General features: G+C 46.3%; 6 protein-coding genes across 6 annotated transcripts, besides 5 other annotated features; 3 read left to right on the top strand and 3 right to left on the bottom strand.

The window, feature by feature from the left end:
* Positions 1 to 232: 232 nt before the first annotated feature.
* FPSE_02889 (uncharacterized protein) lies at positions 233 to 1,609 on the bottom strand (the record flags this gene model as incomplete). Its single annotated transcript, XM_009256008.1, has 3 exons — positions 233 to 348; positions 405 to 510; positions 560 to 1,609. The coding sequence occupies 3 exons, from the start codon at positions 1,607 to 1,609 to the stop codon at positions 233 to 235; spliced, it is 1,272 nt and encodes a 423-aa protein (XP_009254283.1).
* Positions 1,610 to 2,878: 1,269 nt separating this feature from the next.
* FPSE_02890 (uncharacterized protein) lies at positions 2,879 to 5,267 on the top strand (the record flags this gene model as incomplete). The annotated part of the gene is made up of 2 exons (XM_009256009.1): positions 2,879 to 4,597; positions 4,650 to 5,267. The coding sequence occupies 2 exons, from the start codon at positions 2,879 to 2,881 to the stop codon at positions 5,265 to 5,267; spliced, it is 2,337 nt and encodes a 778-aa protein (XP_009254284.1).
* A 389-nt stretch (positions 5,268 to 5,656) lies between these two features.
* On the bottom strand, positions 5,657 to 6,128 carry FPSE_02891 (uncharacterized protein; the record flags this gene model as incomplete). Its single annotated transcript, XM_009256010.1, has 2 exons — positions 5,657 to 6,074; positions 6,115 to 6,128. 2 exons carry the CDS (start codon positions 6,126 to 6,128, stop codon positions 5,657 to 5,659), a joined length of 432 nt encoding a protein of 143 aa, XP_009254285.1.
* A 1,468-nt stretch (positions 6,129 to 7,596) lies between these two features.
* Positions 7,597 to 11,430, top strand: FPSE_02892 (uncharacterized protein; the record flags this gene model as incomplete). Its single annotated transcript, XM_009256011.1, has 3 exons — positions 7,597 to 7,828; positions 7,875 to 9,153; positions 9,855 to 11,430. 3 exons carry the CDS (start codon positions 7,597 to 7,599, stop codon positions 11,428 to 11,430), a joined length of 3,087 nt encoding a protein of 1,028 aa, XP_009254286.1.
* An 89-nt stretch (positions 11,431 to 11,519) lies between these two features.
* Positions 11,520 to 12,860, bottom strand: FPSE_02893 (uncharacterized protein; the record flags this gene model as incomplete). Its single annotated transcript, XM_009256012.1, has 1 exon — positions 11,520 to 12,860. The coding sequence occupies one exon, from the start codon at positions 12,858 to 12,860 to the stop codon at positions 11,520 to 11,522; it is 1,341 nt and encodes a 446-aa protein (XP_009254287.1).
* A 440-nt stretch (positions 12,861 to 13,300) lies between these two features.
* Positions 13,301 to 14,890, top strand: FPSE_02894 (uncharacterized protein; the record flags this gene model as incomplete). Its single annotated transcript, XM_009256013.1, has 3 exons — positions 13,301 to 13,431; positions 13,484 to 13,992; positions 14,043 to 14,890. The coding sequence occupies 3 exons, from the start codon at positions 13,301 to 13,303 to the stop codon at positions 14,888 to 14,890; spliced, it is 1,488 nt and encodes a 495-aa protein (XP_009254288.1).
* An 836-nt stretch (positions 14,891 to 15,726) lies between these two features.
* Positions 15,727 to 15,813: a repeat region.
* Positions 15,814 to 16,042: a microsatellite.
* Positions 16,043 to 16,052: 10 nt separating this feature from the next.
* Positions 16,053 to 16,116: a repeat region.
* A 28-nt stretch (positions 16,117 to 16,144) lies between these two features.
* Positions 16,145 to 16,276: a repeat region.
* Positions 16,277 to 16,329: a repeat region.

Here is a 16,329-nt window from a genome sequence, read left to right as displayed (position 1 = left end):
CACTTAAATACTCATGACAAACTCTTTTATAGCTCGTGAGAAGTAGCACAACTGTTCTGACAAGATCCAAGTCACACGCGACAGTTCAGCACAAAGACAACCATAGCCGAGTTCGGGCCGACATCGGACCTGACGACGATTTCGACATGAAAATTTGAGAGACAAAGGCTATGCATCTATAAACCCGGGAGGGCAAGAAATCTGTAGTCTAAATATGATTATAAAATACAGCCTAGTGTCCATTGACACCATTTGTTCCATTTGTACCGTTTGTGCCATTGAGCTCATAGCCATTTGCTCGGACATCGTGGATGGCCTTGGCAACGTAGTTGACATTTCTCTTGTTCACTGCACATTTGTTAGCTCTGTTGTATAATCATGGCAGCAGGGCACTTGAAACTTACAGCCAGAAATGGAAATACGTCCTGACTTGAGCAGGTAGATGTGGAAGCGCTCCCGAAGAACCTTGACCTCAAAGGGGGTCAAGCCAGTGTATGAGAACATGCCAATCTGCAACAGTTAGTCTTTGCTCTTATTCTTTGTTCCAAACGCCACTTACCTGATCAATGATGTGGTTCCATGTACCAGGTGTCTCCAAGCGCACCAACTCATCATACAGAGCCTGTCGCATGCTCTTGATACGACTGCTCATGACTTGCAAATCAGCCATCCAAGCAGCAGTCAACTCCTCACTATCCAAAACCGTCTTGACAATCGTTGAACCATACTTGGGAGCCATGGAGATTTCAGATCGCAAAAGGTACGAAAGGGTGGAGTAAGCGTTGTCCCTGATCTCCTTGGAGGGCTCCGCGAGCACAAGATGAATTGCTCCTGTTCTATGACCGTAAAGACCAAAGTTCTTGGAAAAGGATTGCGCGACAATCATGTCAGGTCGTGGCTGCTGTTGGTAAAAGTAGCGGATGGCCCAGGCGTCTTCTGCGGGACTGCCGGATGCGAAGCCTTGGTAGGCGGCGTCGAAAAAGGGGAACAGTTGCTTTCGCTGACAGACCTCTGCGATGATCTCCCACTGCTCCTTTGTGGGATCGAGGCCGGTAGGGTTGTGTGCACATGCGTGTAGCAAGACGGCATCGCGAGGTTGAGCTTCTTCCTCAAGAGTCTTGATCATACCCTCAAAGTCCAACGAGCAATCCGACTTTTTGTAGTAGGGATACAGCTTGGGCTTGAGACCAACAGACTCCCAGATCATGTGGTGGTTCGCCCAGGTAGGGTCTGAAACCCAGATATTTTGCGGTCGAAGGTAATCCGCGACGAAACGAGCACCGATATGGTTCGCTCCGGTTCCGGAGACGGTTTGTACGGAAGCGACGCTCAACTCATCCTGATGGGCAAAAACAAGATCCCTCGCAAGCTTGAGGAACTGCTGGTCGCCCTCGATGGGAAGATAATCGTGTCTGGTTAAACTAGCCTCTTCAAAGAGATCCTTCTCCACGCGGGTGACAACGTCAAGAGGCCAGGATTTGCCTTCGTCGGTGCAGTAGACGCCGACACCGAGGTTGACGCGGTCAGGGTTGGAGTCTTTCCTGTAGGCACCAAGAAGATCAAAGATCTCGTCTGTGGGCTGTGGTGGTAGGGATGAGAAGCAAGACATGGTGGCAGTGAAGTGGTAGATTTGATAGATGAGTGAGTGAGTGAAGGGCGGTGGACGAGAGATCGGTCAGTGTGTCATGGGTTCGGTGCGAAGTGGTCCGGGAAAGTGGGTATTTTAGTTTTGCGATCCGCCTTTCAGGGTAGGGCTAGTTTTGCTTGGCCCAAGCCATTGTCTTCAGCCACTGGAGGTCAGGACAATAGGATGCTACGACGCTATGGAGCAAACATTTTGGTTTGTTGGTGGTGATGGTATTGTTCAGTGGTGAGAGTGAGCATGAGACTTGATGGTGCATGGTTTGGATGAGGGACTATATGACACTTGTAACCACTTCTAAGCATACCAAAGTCAATTCGATAGGTTAGTATTATCTAGTTTCTTTACAACAAAGAAAACATCCTAACCTTAAACACTCTCTCTTCGAACCTGGTTGGTGTTTCCTGTCCAACGTGTTGGTGATATGTCCCAATGTTACACTGCAAAGCCAGGATTGGTTATAACAATGACGATCAACACGTTCGGGGCTGAGCAGCCAAGGCTGAGATCACTCACGCACGAGGCAGGCCAAGGATTAAATGTTCCGAAATGTCACTGGGTCTCTCTTTTGATCAAGGACACCAAAGCTGGGTCTGGTTTCTCCTTGTTTATGGACTGAATTGTCTCCAAGTGAATGCACCCAGGTACCAGGGCCTCGGCTGCAGGCACATCGGATGATGGATATTCCGCAGCGGCTCCATAATGAAACGCTGTACTTCGCCACGCGGACAAGTCCGACCCATGCTCTCTGAAGATCATTGAACATCCCTCTGCTGATCATGCAAACTCATCAAATACTCATAACAAACACGACAATCTCATCGAAGAAATGAGTTCTGTTAGTTGTCGCTGTTTCTCCCACTCGAGTAGAGCTAGTTCCTCCTCACATTTCACGATCCTTCAGCCTCGACTCTCAAACAATACCAAGTTTCATCTCCCACACTAAACCAGCACAGCCAAGATCGGACCGACACTTTGGGTCAAGCGCCAAAAAAACAAACTCAGCACTACTACAGAGTACTTCGCCCCCAAAAAGTACCTGAGCTGCAAGGCACCTAAAAAATCTCTTTTTTATTTTCTCCTTGTTTGTTGTTTCCACCTCCTAATCTCCCCAAGCCGACGCAAGCGAGAGACAACCCCAGGCCCCATCCATTCCTTCTATCAAATGACGACAATCGTAAAAACGTGGTAATGGTCATTCAGCCTTCTTTCGAGAAATAATAGTCCTTGTCACAAATGCACTCATTATTATTACGCCTTGTCTTGTTCACCGTATTCCTTCTGTCAACAACACGCCAAACTTACGCGGCCCATCTCCAGTTCCAAGACTGCCAGGGTCGGAATCCGTCTTCAACTATCACCTTTGAAGACCACTTCGTACCAAATTCTCTCAACGCGTACCTGGAGAAGCAAAATGATGAGACTCATCTCAGTTTTCAGCTGTTAGCCAATTACCAGACATTAGCGGCTTGTGAGGCAGCCTTGGTCGACAACGCTTCTGTCGAATTGAGTTTAGGGGCTGTTGGTGGCACGAGGCGTTATAACAGCGACCACCAGAATGTGACTTGCAAGACAAAGAAGTACAAGCAGATCAACCTGGTAGTTCATCTGCAAGTCCTAGATGTTTTGTTCAAGATTGATGATCCTGCGCCGCTGGCGGCTTACACGGTGGAACTCAACATCGACGGCCCGGAGCACTTCTCAGTCGCGTGCCTTCGGTCCTTCTTGACGCCTGATATCGGTTCGACGTTCCAGGGGATCTCGTTTTGGGGTCCGACTTTGATCTTTATTTTGGTCATTCTCGTTGCTGGATGGCGAGAGTGGTATAATTTGGTGCATCCGCTTGGCGATGATGAAGAAAATGGCACAGACAGAAGTCCAGACAGGTCTCACCTGACAAGAATCGCCGATTGTCTTCTCTACTTTCAGTTCATCTTCTTCTCGAGCACTCTCACCCTTTACCAGCCTGGGTTTTTGCAACCTGTCGTTACCGGAATCAGCTGGTCGACTCTCATGTTTCGCAAGGGTATTTTATGGAGGGAATCGCATTACTATGGTATTCACAATGGCATCCACGAGATCAACGGTACTTTTGGAGGAACGTCGGGTCTTGAACATATGACCCAGGTCATGGCTGCACCTGTCACAGTTCACACCTGGGCCAATATCGTCGGCCTCGCTTTTGTCATCCTCGTTGGTCTTTACAGCATCCTTCAAATCGGCCTACGTGTCAAATGGACGCGAGACTGGTTCAATCGGTCGGGGACATTGACTCTCGAAAGCTCCACGCTTGAACGACAGAAAGCCACCATCTGGGTTGCTCTACGGGTGTTTCTCAGCTACCTCTTGTTCCCACTGACGGCATGGACGACATACCAACTCGACAGCGCGACCGCACGACCTGTATACTACACTTGTCTCGTAATTTCGATCGTCGCTCTTCTCATCATTGCAAGCTGGTGGGGATTAGCATCGAGGAGTCCGCAGAACATGGGTTATCTACTCATCGACGACATCCACATGCAAGACGACGACGGAGAGCCTTCTCGCACGCAAGATCACTACACCCTCGTTACTTTTATACTTTTGTTCGCACGCGGAGTTATCGTGGGTGGATTGCAGCGTTTTGGCATCGCACAAGTGTGCTCTCTAATTGCATGCGAACTCATACAGCTTTGTTTTCTGGCATGGGCCACAGCTGCGCCTGGGCTACTCTCCAAACCCATTTTCATGGCGAGTGCACGACTTACCGTTCTTCTTCTCTGCCTGGGGATGATTCCTCAAATCTGGAGTCACATTGCAGCGAGTGTACTTGGTTATATCATCCTGATCTTTCACACCATTTTCATTATCGGCATGTTTCTGATACCTACGGCGTTGGAATTTGGACGACTTGCTGTAACTAGTTATAATGAATGGAAGAGTACTCCGCCTCCCGAGGCCTCACGGCCTCAGGTAAGTCATCTCGTATGTCATGGAGTTTTCGGTTGTATTAATTGTTTTACAGGTCTATGGTCTTCGGCAACTGAGGAGACGTCCCACAAATAGGACGAACCTCTCGGAAAGAGGCATAGTCGACTACAGAAGCAGTTTATCGTATTCAGAACATTCTTCCACCACTCAATCGTCGTCCAACACGTCATCTAACCGAGACTCGGATCCTGTATCACCTGAACTTCTCCGAACATATTTCCGCTCTCCGCGACCCGAGCGATCCATATCAAGTCTTTCCGACAGAAACGGACAGTTCCCCTCTTTCGAAATCGCACGACCCAAACGATCTATCTCGAACCACTCAGAGAGGAATCCCAGGTCCACATCTAGCTTGTCTAGCAGGAGCCGGCAGTTCCCATCACTTGACAGGCCCGAAACCGTGTATGAGAATCCACACGAGAGGACTTCCGAGGGATCTAGTAGAAGTCATGATAGTGGCGATTTGGCAGAACCCCCGTCGCCGTGGGAGATGGTGTTGCCTTTGGCCACAGACGTGGATTATTCGGTGCGGGAGATAGATAGATATTATGTCAGACCGCGACAAGTATCGTTTGGGAATTCTGGTAATGATTCTGATGGATCGACTGGTCAGGTGTCGGGATGGGTTAATAAGCTCAGGTTCTGGTCATGATTGACATGTGGATTTTCCTTTATTATTCAAAAGTATATACTAATGACGGGAGCAATCCTATAATGATGATGCATTGATACTATACCGCCCTCATAGAATACGATTTTCCCAACTTGACATGGTGAGTGGCAGCTAGATGTATACGCACATGTCCTTGAAAACGATGTGTTGATGCAATGTTATCATGGCATACTCTTGAAGCAACCAATCAATGTTTTAAGGAGTTTATGTCTGAACATCACCAAGGCAAACCTGCACAACAACACAATCAATATTGACATGATAAATAGGAATGGAACACAAATTCATAATAAATTCTGGAGTCAATCAAAGGAGAGATTTTATCAATGATAGTACTTCCTTCTCGTTCTACTTTGTGGAAGTTAATCTCAGCACGACCAGCGTACCAACTCAACTCCCACCCACTCCTGCTCAAGCCTCATTTCATCATTCTTCTTCATCTCAAGCTCCAACTTGTTACCATCCACATTCCCTTCCTGCTGCAACATCTTGTACCAACGCTGCCAAAGCTCATCGTACTCGCGCTGCATAGCACGAATGCGATGGCAGGCATCACTGGCTCGTTGTTCCTGTCGCTCACGCTCAGCAATGGAAATGTTGCCGGCGAGCTTCTTGGCGACGTCTGCGGCTAGCGCAGGGAGTTTGTTTTCTTGCTGGATGATCTCTTCGTTTAGGAGGTTCAGCTTCATGTGGAGCATCTCGGCGGTTTCTTCGCCGACTGGGGCGGTAAAGGGAGACGCCATGGTGAGTAGTGCTTGAACCAGGTGGTTCAGGGCGTGATCTAATCTGCAGATCGCGTTAGCTTTTTGTGAAGAGGGGGACATACCTTAGGATTTTCATGGTTTGATGAATGGTTTGAGAAGATGATACTGAGAAGAGGACTTTTGGCTTTATATACTGGATGTGACTGCGTTCTGGGTTATGTAAATAATCGTGTTTTTCAACCTGAACAAATGGATACGGTACAACCATTGTGTAGACGGACACTTTGTTACTATTCTTTGGCATATGGACAAAGAGTTCAACACTAGGTTTTAAAAAGAACAAAGCTGGACAAATGGACTTGTGAACGGCACAGTGAATTGAAACAACTAGTCGATTCTTTTGTCTTAGCGAAATTCAGCTATGGTATGAGGAGGGGCTATTGCTCGCTGCTCCGGTGGTGTCATTTTCCTCCACATTCGTTATCCTGGATTGGAGCAATTGTAACAAACAAAAAAGCCTACCTGGACATCCACAAAGCTTACAACGTCCCAATTAAGCGCTAAGTTATGATTTCATTCATGTATTGGGTAGATACAAATAGAGTACAGGAAATGCAAAAGACAAAAAGGATCGACAACGGCAGGATTCGAACCTACGCGTGCGAACACAATGCCTATGATGTCTCAGAAGAGATAGCAGGGCATCGCCTTAACCACTCGGCCACGTTGTCTTGGTGATCGGTTAAGCTTTGAGCTTAAAGTTGCGCACTATGTAGCCCAGCTGCTGATAGTGAAAGGTTGGTGTTCTTACTCCCGCGATTACCACCATCATTATTCATTCCATTTTCGACAACTTCACTCTACCACTTACTCCTAACATCTAGGTTCTCTTCTAGACTTGCCGAGATTAATAGTCCAATAGCTTTAGAAATTAATATATGTCTCAATTTATTCCTCATTGCGTCTCTTGAAGTCACCGTACCATCGCGCGTTTGTTGTTAAATTACCCTGCAGTTGGCCGACACGAATGCTAGTAAATCTTAACTGTTACCCCACTAACGTGACGCTTCCACGGCAGAGGCTGGCTAGTGGGTTACAACCTCTTGAGTCTTTGTGTACAAAAATAAATCGCCTAAAGGGTATAGTCTAAGTAGCACAAGCTGACCTACTAATTTCGTCTCTTATGCTTTTCCAGCAGCCAATTTGTCTGACGCCCTGAGGACATTCCCTTATCTAATCTTCCGAGGACGATCCCTAACGATCCGGGATTAAATCAAGGACCGATCCCAAAAACAAGAAGCGGTAAATAACTCCCAATCCTCGTAGCCTTGGCACCTCATTCCCCCGCCCACGATTGCAACTTTGCGGAGCTTAATGTCATGGTACCTGCTTTAAACGGTTTAAGCTTATCATCGGCGAACCCTAGCATGATAAGCTTCCTTGCTGATCGGCGGGGTAAAACTGTTGAACGGCTCATAAGTTCCCATGGGGAGAGTCGTAATAACATGAGGCCCATTCTCTTGGCTGATCTATAAAATGTCGTAAAAGCCCTCATGATGGGACCCTAGTGTGGTAGGTGACTCTGTATCGCTCGTTTGGTAATCATGTCACTCCGTGCTGTGTTCACCACTGGTCTTTTGTACGTCGGCTTGGCCGCGGCTCAGCAAACATATGCCAAGAATCAGGTGGCTGTCGTAAATGATGACGAGGAAGCCGTCAAGAACTTTCCAAGTATCGACGATGTAAAGCTTGAGTCACCTGCTTTCACTGACCCTAAGAGCATTCCTGCCGGGTTCAAAAACGGCACCAGTGGCCCGACTGATGATGCGACACTGGGTACGTCAAGAAACGCAACACATTATACAAACACTAACATGGCCAGAATACTTTCTCCAGAGCCTCGCGTCTCGCAATGACTGGTTGACGTACAAGAATCCCGCATTCAAGTCCGACGAAGGACGCTCAATCCCTTACGTCTACCTCACCACATCTACCCAGCCCCAGGTCAAGGCCAATGCAACCTCGACAGAAAAATTACGAGTTTATCTGCAAGGCGGAGTTCATGGCAACGAACCTGGGGGAGATCAAGCGCTTTTGGCTTTGCTGGGCAAATTCGATACAAACTCTACTTGGACAGCTTCAATTTTGGAAAAGATGGACATCATGATTCTTCCTCGTTACAACCCCGATGGTGTCGCGTACTTTCAGCGAGTCCTCGCCACTGGATACGATCCCAACAGAGATCACATTCGATTTGCTAGCCAACAGACCCGTGATGTCAAGGCCTTGATCACTGATTTCCACCCTCACATTGCTGTTGACGCTCACGAGTTCGGCGCGACCAGACCTTTCGGCGACAACAAGCAATGGCACCAAGCTGTAGACGGTCAATTTGACGCTATGAAGAACCTCAACATCCACAAGGATATCCGCGAGTACTCCGAATCTGTCTTTGCACCGCAAATCGCCGGCGCAATGGAGAAGCGCAAGCTGCGTTGGAGCCCTTACATTGTTGGTAGCGCTGCAGAGCCCTTGGTCTTTACTCAGCTCGACACCCAGGCTCGTGCAGGCGATGTCTCGTTGGCTCTCACCCAGGCCATGGTGTTCCTTACCGAGACTAGAGGTATCATGCTGGGCGGTCAGAACTTCCAGCGACGTGTCGTATCGGGATTGACCATGATTGAAGCCATTGTCCAAACAGCCGCTGACAATGCTGAGGAGGTGTACGAGGTGATAGAGGGAGCCCGTCGCAAGGTCATTGAGGGTGACGATGACATTGTCATCAACGACAGCTACACACCTGAGAACCGAACCTGGGACATGATCGAGGTCGAGACGGGAAAACTAGTCAAGGTCCCCATCGAGTTCCTCAGCTCAACGCCTGTCAAGGCCAACCTGACACGCAGCCGTCCCGAAGCCTACGTCTTCCCCCAAGCATGGAAAGAAGCCGCCGACCGTCTCCGCCTCGTCGGTGTCAAGGTCGATCAGCTCCGCTCCGAGTTCAAGGGTGAAGTTGAAGCACTCAACGTGACCAGCATCACCTTGGGCGCTAGCGTCTACCATGGAACAGTTCTCAACACTGTTACCACTGAGACCAAGCGCAAGGAGATTACCATGCCTGCGGGTAGCTACTGGGTTTCTGCCAGACAAGCTGCTGCGGCGTATGCTTTTGTTGTTCTTGAGCCTGAGAATGTTGATTCTTATGCTACGTTTAACATCTTGCCTGTTAATGTGGGAGATGAATATCCTGTCTATCGTGTTATGGCTTGATGAGTTGTTGATGTTATAAAAATACATAGCTTGAGAAATTAGAACTGTAATAAATCTAATTAATAATCTCGTCTACTTGTGCTTTGGGCAGTAATTCTTCGTTGGTCAGAGGATATAGCATCATGTAAATAATATGCTGCCCGGGTTGCAATTAGCATCAATGCACTGGAAATGCCCTGGAACTGCCCTGCAACTCGAAAAGGATTAGCGTGAATGATGACATTAATTCTGGGTTCTTATCGCTGATAGCGCGGGGAAAGAAAGAAGCGACAGGCTGAGCTCTTCAGTAAACCTGACCGCTAATAAACCTGCCATCTCCAAACCTCGCTCCCACTTGCAGTCATGCTAAACTCATGGAGAATACTCCCTCTACAGCTCGCAAACGAAGCAGTGTCCGACGCGCCAACGTAACGGCCTGTCAGCGATGCAAGTCAAGAAAACAGCGCTGTGATCAAAACATCCCAGCATGTTCCCCGTGTGCACGTGCAGGCGTACCCTGTGTAAGCCTTGACATTGATGGTCAAACAGCGCCTCGGAGGCATGTTCATTTAAGTACTTTCGCATGGAAGAAAGATTACTGATCTTCATTCAGCTACATCAAAAGCCTCGAGGATCGAGTCGCTGAACTTGAACTCGCCTTGCAGGGCCATGGATTGGACACCGAATCTCTCGCCGGGAGTCGCATCTCTCAAGATGTTGCTGAAGCCACCCCCGAGCCCCGACAGTCAACCGATCTGAACTTGCTGAGTCTTTTCATACCAGAATCAAGCGATGTACAAGACAAAGGAACTTCTGGTTACCATGCTCTTCTCGGTGCCATCACCGTGCCAGAAAGGACCAAGTTCCCTCCCAAGTCTACCACTTTTCAACTTGCGGCTACCTACTTCGAACACTCAAACTTCTTTTCACCCATTCTTTGTCAAGAATCATTCCACGAAATAATCACCGTCTTGTATCAAGATCTACCGAATGTCGATCAAGGCAGCAAACCAGTCCAGAAATTCCAACTCTGCATGGTGCTAGCCATCGCCATCAGGCTTCTCAACCGCATCGACTCTGCTGTCCCGACAACAGCATCAGACTCATTTTTTGCCTCTGCTATTGGAATCCTGACAGAGCGACCGCAGGCTACCTGGAAAGGCAACCTCCAACATCTACAAAACCTCCTTCTCATCGTTCAGTATACAATATTCGCATCCAATCTCTCGGCAGCATGGCACTTTATTGGTCTGGCAACGCGTCTTGCTATCGACCTTGATCTACTGAACGAGACTCGTCTTGCGGGCGGCAATAACGAAGAAGCCATCTTGGATGCCGAGACCAACAAGAGACGGCGTGTATTCTGGTCAACTTACATCCTCGAAACCAACCTCTGTGTTGTCCTCAATCGTCCCCGGTCAATACCTGACGAGGCAGTCTTCACACCCTTGCCCTCAACAAGTGGCCCGGAATCCTGCAGCCCCCTGGCAAACCATTGCATTCAATTCCGCCAGCTGGAATATGAGATATATCACACCCTCAACTACAAGCCCCCAGCAAATGGTGCCTTTTTCGACTACAAAGTTTGGAAGGTGGGAATGAAGGATCGACTTGTTGAGTGGCACGCTACAGTCCCCCCAGTTGATACAAGATCAAAGCTGGCACCTCAGAACTTCTTCGATGGCGCTCTGTACATGACACTTGTATCGCTCTTCTCGCCATCGCGCCACTTTCCAGATCTTTCGGAACCCGAACTGCGGGATTTGGCCCGGTACGCGTCGACGAGTATAGAACTCTATCGGGAGGGGTTCAAAGAGGGGAAGCTGAGATTCTACTGGCGAACAACACCAAACCTCTTCCAGTCTGGTGCAGCATTGGTTCACTGCATCAAGAGTCTCACGTTACAGGGGTCGGTATTCGAGATTGATGCCCTCAAAAGGAGTGTTTCTGTGTGCTCGACTGTTCTCTGGGGTATGGCAGAACGATACTCCCCTGGGACGGTGTACCGTGACCGATTCGACGAGTTATCGGCGTCCATGTCGGATGTCGCGACTGATCTTTCGTTTGAGATTCCGGACGATTTTCCTTTTGGACAGTTCTCGATACCACCATTGGATTTGAATGGAACAGCGGGTATATGGACATCAACACCTCCGACTCTGGATCCATGGATATTTGACCCAACTTAGTTTAGTAGAGACTTCACGTGCGGGATCAAAAAGAGAACCATATAGAAAATGTATTACTCCCATCTTGGGATTTATTAATTAATATCAATCTACAAACCCTTCAAAGGATCTGGCGGTGCAGGATCATTCTTTAGACTCTTATCAAATGCGGCTTTTAGCTTCATAACTGGCTGCATGACCCAAGTGTTGTAAGCTAGGACATCCGTCTCCTCCTTCGGATCCCTTACAACGTTGAACAAATACGGCGACTCGAGCTTTCCAGATGACTGATTCACTTTAGGCTCCCAAACCAGATGAAGTTTCCAGTCCTTCCATTTCACAGCGCGCAGTTCGTCCTTGATGTAAAACAGAAAACCTTGGCGCTGTGATTTGACAGAAGCTGGATTCTCGAAGAAGGCAACTTGGCTGACGCCGTCGATAGGACGATCAGACGGAGTTTCAGCACCGGCGATTTCTAGAATGGTGGTGAAGATGTCGGTTACGTGGACTATCTCATTGGATGTCACACCACTCGGAACATGGCCTGGCCATCGGATGATGAAGGGTACTCTCAAACTTCCTTCCATGGCCGTGTGATACGTCCCCGACCACGGCCCAGCAGTGCCTTTGTAAGGCGGTCTGAACTCTGGTCCGTTGTCAGAGGCAAAAATGAGAACGGTGTTCTCGCGAACTCCCAGTTCGTCTAGGTGGTCGATCAACTGGCCAACTCGGTGGTCCATTTCTGCCATTGAGTCAGCGAATTCGCCTTGGCCAGTCTTTCCCTCAAAGTCGCGATGCGGCAGTGTTGGGAAATGCAGATGGACAAGCGGATGGTACAAGAAAAACGGTTTCTCGGCCTTGACTTGACGAGATAGCCAGTCTTTGGACTGATCGACTAGCATTTCATCAATCAGTCGCCGCTTCTCGAGGTCATAGACGCAGACATTCTCAGAGTCTTGTCCTGCGCAGCCCTTCATGATATATGGAAGTTCTGCGACCTCAGGCGTATAACCCAACGCCGAAGTAAATTGACTCTCATCCGTCGTTCGTGGAATTCCAAACCACTCATCAAAGCCGCGATCGGAAGGGTACCGCCCGGGAATATCACCAAGGTGCCATTTTCCATGATGTGCCGTTGCATAGCCTTTTGGCTTGAGGCATTCCGGAAGCGTTTGCTCCCAGCGCGTGAGGCCTTGAGGGAACCCCGCGGGAACGGATTGTCGACAGCCTGTGCGGATGGGATGACGACCTGTCATCAAGGCTGAGCGTGTAGGAACACAGTCACTCTCCACGTTGAAGTTGTGCAAGAGAAGACCTTCTGTGGCGAGGTTGTCGATGCGAGGTGTTGCAGCACCGCGGAGAAGACCTCCGCCGTAGCAGCCAAGTTCACCCCAACCGAGATTATCGGCTAGGATGAGCACGATATTGGGTTTTGATGGATCTTTGGACATGGTTGAAGATTTCGGATTTAGGAAAGATAGTGATGATTTGCTTGGTTGTGATGGTATCGCAGAACCTCGATCTGACTTAAATCACAGATGCTTAGGTAATTAGACTAATGATCTTGCTGAAAGATAGAAGCAGCCATCTTGAAGCTGAAAATGATCAGCGTCGGCAAAGTGGCCGAAACCCCACAGTTTTCGCTCACCACCGACGCTCACCTCCGAAGACTAGGGACGCCATGTCCCTTTAGTCCTATCTCCCCGCAAACTGTCATCGCGGGTAGAGATACGCGATTCAGGCATTCAATGGCGAGCTTGCTTGGCTAGCTATCATCCCTAATCGAGTCTGGGGATCATCCTGGTGGTGATGGATGTTATAAAGACAACTCCAAGTCTTTAGACTGGAGAATCAATATCGGCTCATCCGACTTTGTCGCCTCATTAACACCATGTCTTTCGATAAAGAGTTGCATCGTGATCAAGACTCCAAAGAGGGTCATGATATGAACGACACTCGTACAATGTCTATTGTTCCTGAACCTACTTGGACAGAGGCCGAGGAAAAGGCAGCAGTCAGGAAGTAAATTTCTAGTTTCCAGTATTTTCAAACGACCTCTACTGATGTCTACAAGGCTGGACATGATTCTCATGCCGCTTCTCGTCCTCGGATTCTACGCGCTCCAGCTCGACCGTAGCAACATCAGCAACGCCCTGACCGACACACTGACAACTGACCTAAACATCACCAAAGACGACGTCAACCTCGGAGATCAACTCATGATGATTGGTATCATCGTCGCCGAGATCCCCTCTAATATCATTCTTCAAAAACTTGGCGCGCCCATCTGGCTGACAGGCCAAGTCCTCATCTGGGGGACTGTCGCCTTGACACAAGCTTGGGTAACTGATGTGCACTCATTCTTTGCCACGCGCTTCCTGCTTGGGTTCTTCGAGGCTGGGTTTATTCCTGGTGCGCAGTATATGCTTGCCATGTTTTATAGAGAGAAGGAATTGGCGCTGAGGACGGCCATTTTCTATTTTGGTAATTACTTTGCTACTGCGACGGGTTCGTTGATTGCAGCTGGTGTCCTTCAGATGGGCGGCGTCCTTGGGCTGGCGGGCTGGCAGTGGCTTTTTATCAGTACGTCTTGACTCATACTCACATTGTCACAGTAACTAACAGACGTACAGTCGAGGGAATCTTCACACTTGTCATCTTCTTTGTCTTTATTCTATTTCTTCCTCGCTCACCAATTCACACCAAGCCTATTCACGGCCGCTTCGACCTATTCTCCACGCGCGAGCGAGACATTATGCACCACCGGATTTACAAAGAAGACATCTCCAAGACTGAAGCCCACGCTCACATCAGCTTTGGCGGTATCATAGCAGCTCTCACTGACTACCGCCTATGGATCCACACGATTCTCAACGTGGTTGCCCTAGCTCCCAAAGGCGGTCTTCAACTCTACGGACCTACAATCATTCGAAGTCTAGGCTTCAGCAAGATCAACTCCAACCTTCTCAACTCTGTCAGCAGCTTTTGTGTTGTGATTCTCAGCTTCGCTATAGCTTGGGCTTCGGATAGGACGAAGCAGCGTGGTCTGTGGTGCATGGTTGCGTTTGTCTGGAGTATTGCTTTTAGCGGTGCCTTGTTTGGATCAACGGACCAGGACAAGTGGACTAAGTATGCCTTGTTTACTTTGCTCAGCAGCGGGAATGCGCTTTCACAGGGCTTGAATGACGCTTGGTTGAGTATTAATGTTCGATCTGCTGGGAAGCGTAGCATTGGGCTTGCGTTGGTGGTTATTGGTAGTAATGCAGGCGGCTTGGCGGGAAAGCAGCTATTTCGGGAGAGCGATGCACCCAAGTATAAGCGTGGTTTCTTGGCGATTATTTTGCTGTATATTGCGGCTTTACCAATTACAGCTGGAATCATATGGGTCTATTGGCGTCAGAATAAGAAGGTTGAGAGAAATGTTGTTGAGGATGGAGAGGAAGTTGCGGCGGATACACAACAGTCCAGATACACTCTTTAGATTTAGAATATGAACTACTCCTTCTGTTAATCTGATAATCTTACATAATTCACATTCGAATTACCTAGGCATATATATGTATGCTGCAACAAATATTCCGATTTTGCTGGTTGGACCTCTATGAAAACTTGTGCACTTCTGTAGAATGCTTTCCATGAATCTATTAAACTTGCTGTTTTAGAAAGAGAATCCCGACGAAAAACCATCGCTGCTTTATGTAAAGCGGCTCAGGCTTGTCTCACTCGCAGCTCAGGTGCTGCTCACTCTCAGCACATGCGACCCACTTAAACCACTAAAGTACACTCACCGCGCAAGCATGGGTACTGAAAATTATCACCCCCCAACTCTACGTGAAAACTTAGAATTGTCAGCTTGAAAACCTTAGAAGCGGTACATAGCCCGAATTATCTTTTAGGGGATCTCTGGTGTTATCTATAAGAAGGCGTTATTACCTATTATTATCTATAATACTTCTCAGCTTTAGATTATTTACTACTACTTTATTTAATTCCCTTTATAATATTACTCCCTCTTATTATAATATTCTTAATATCTCTTATAAAGCAATATAGTAAAAAGGCTAAAGACTTAAATAAGCTTATAGAAAGGGTAATAGTAAATAGTCTTTTATATAACTGCTTTTAACTTAATTTACACCTAGTAAGATAGAACCTAGGTATTATAACTTAATATATAACTACTTAAGCCTTATTATTTTCCTTTAATTATAACTGCTTTTACCTCTATTAGATTAATTAGACTATAAGTTATTAAGATTTATAACTTATAGCTTATAAATAGACTTATAATATAAGCCTTACTTTATACTATAAGCCTTTATAAGTATATATATATTTACTTTAATATTAATATAATTAGCTTATTAGCTATTAATAAGATTTCTTTATTTAAATATATTTAATTTATTTTATTTACTATTAAAAGATATAATATTTTATTATTATTTAATAATACCTTATATATCTATTAATATAAACTTAATATAAACTAATTTATCTTTTAAAAATCTTAATTATTATATATTAATAGCTTTTATTTAAATTATATTATATTTATATTAAATAATATTTTATATAATAGTATTTAATACTTTTAATTATCTTATTATTATTTAAAATAGCTCTTATTATAAGGTAATTTCTTTTAATATTTAATTTACTTTAAAGGAAAAATTTAAAGAAATAAATACTAATAAAAATAAAAAAGAGCTTATTTTTATTAACTTTAAATCTTATAAAAATAAAATTAAAAAACTTAAATATAAAATTTAAAATTTTAATAATTATTATAATAAACTTTTTAATACTATTAAATTTAATTTTAAAGTAATTAAAAAGAAAATTAAAAATTTAAAAGTAAAAGTAATTATTTTAATAAATATTATTTAAAGACTTAAAAAATAAACTAAATAAAATTAA

The sequence above is a fragment of the Fusarium pseudograminearum genome, chromosome 3, assembly GCF_000303195.2.
Source record: "Fusarium pseudograminearum CS3096 chromosome 3, whole genome shotgun sequence".
NCBI classification, from domain to species: domain Eukaryota; kingdom Fungi; phylum Ascomycota; class Sordariomycetes; order Hypocreales; family Nectriaceae; genus Fusarium; species Fusarium pseudograminearum.
This window is presented reverse-complemented; position numbering and strand designations above follow the sequence as displayed.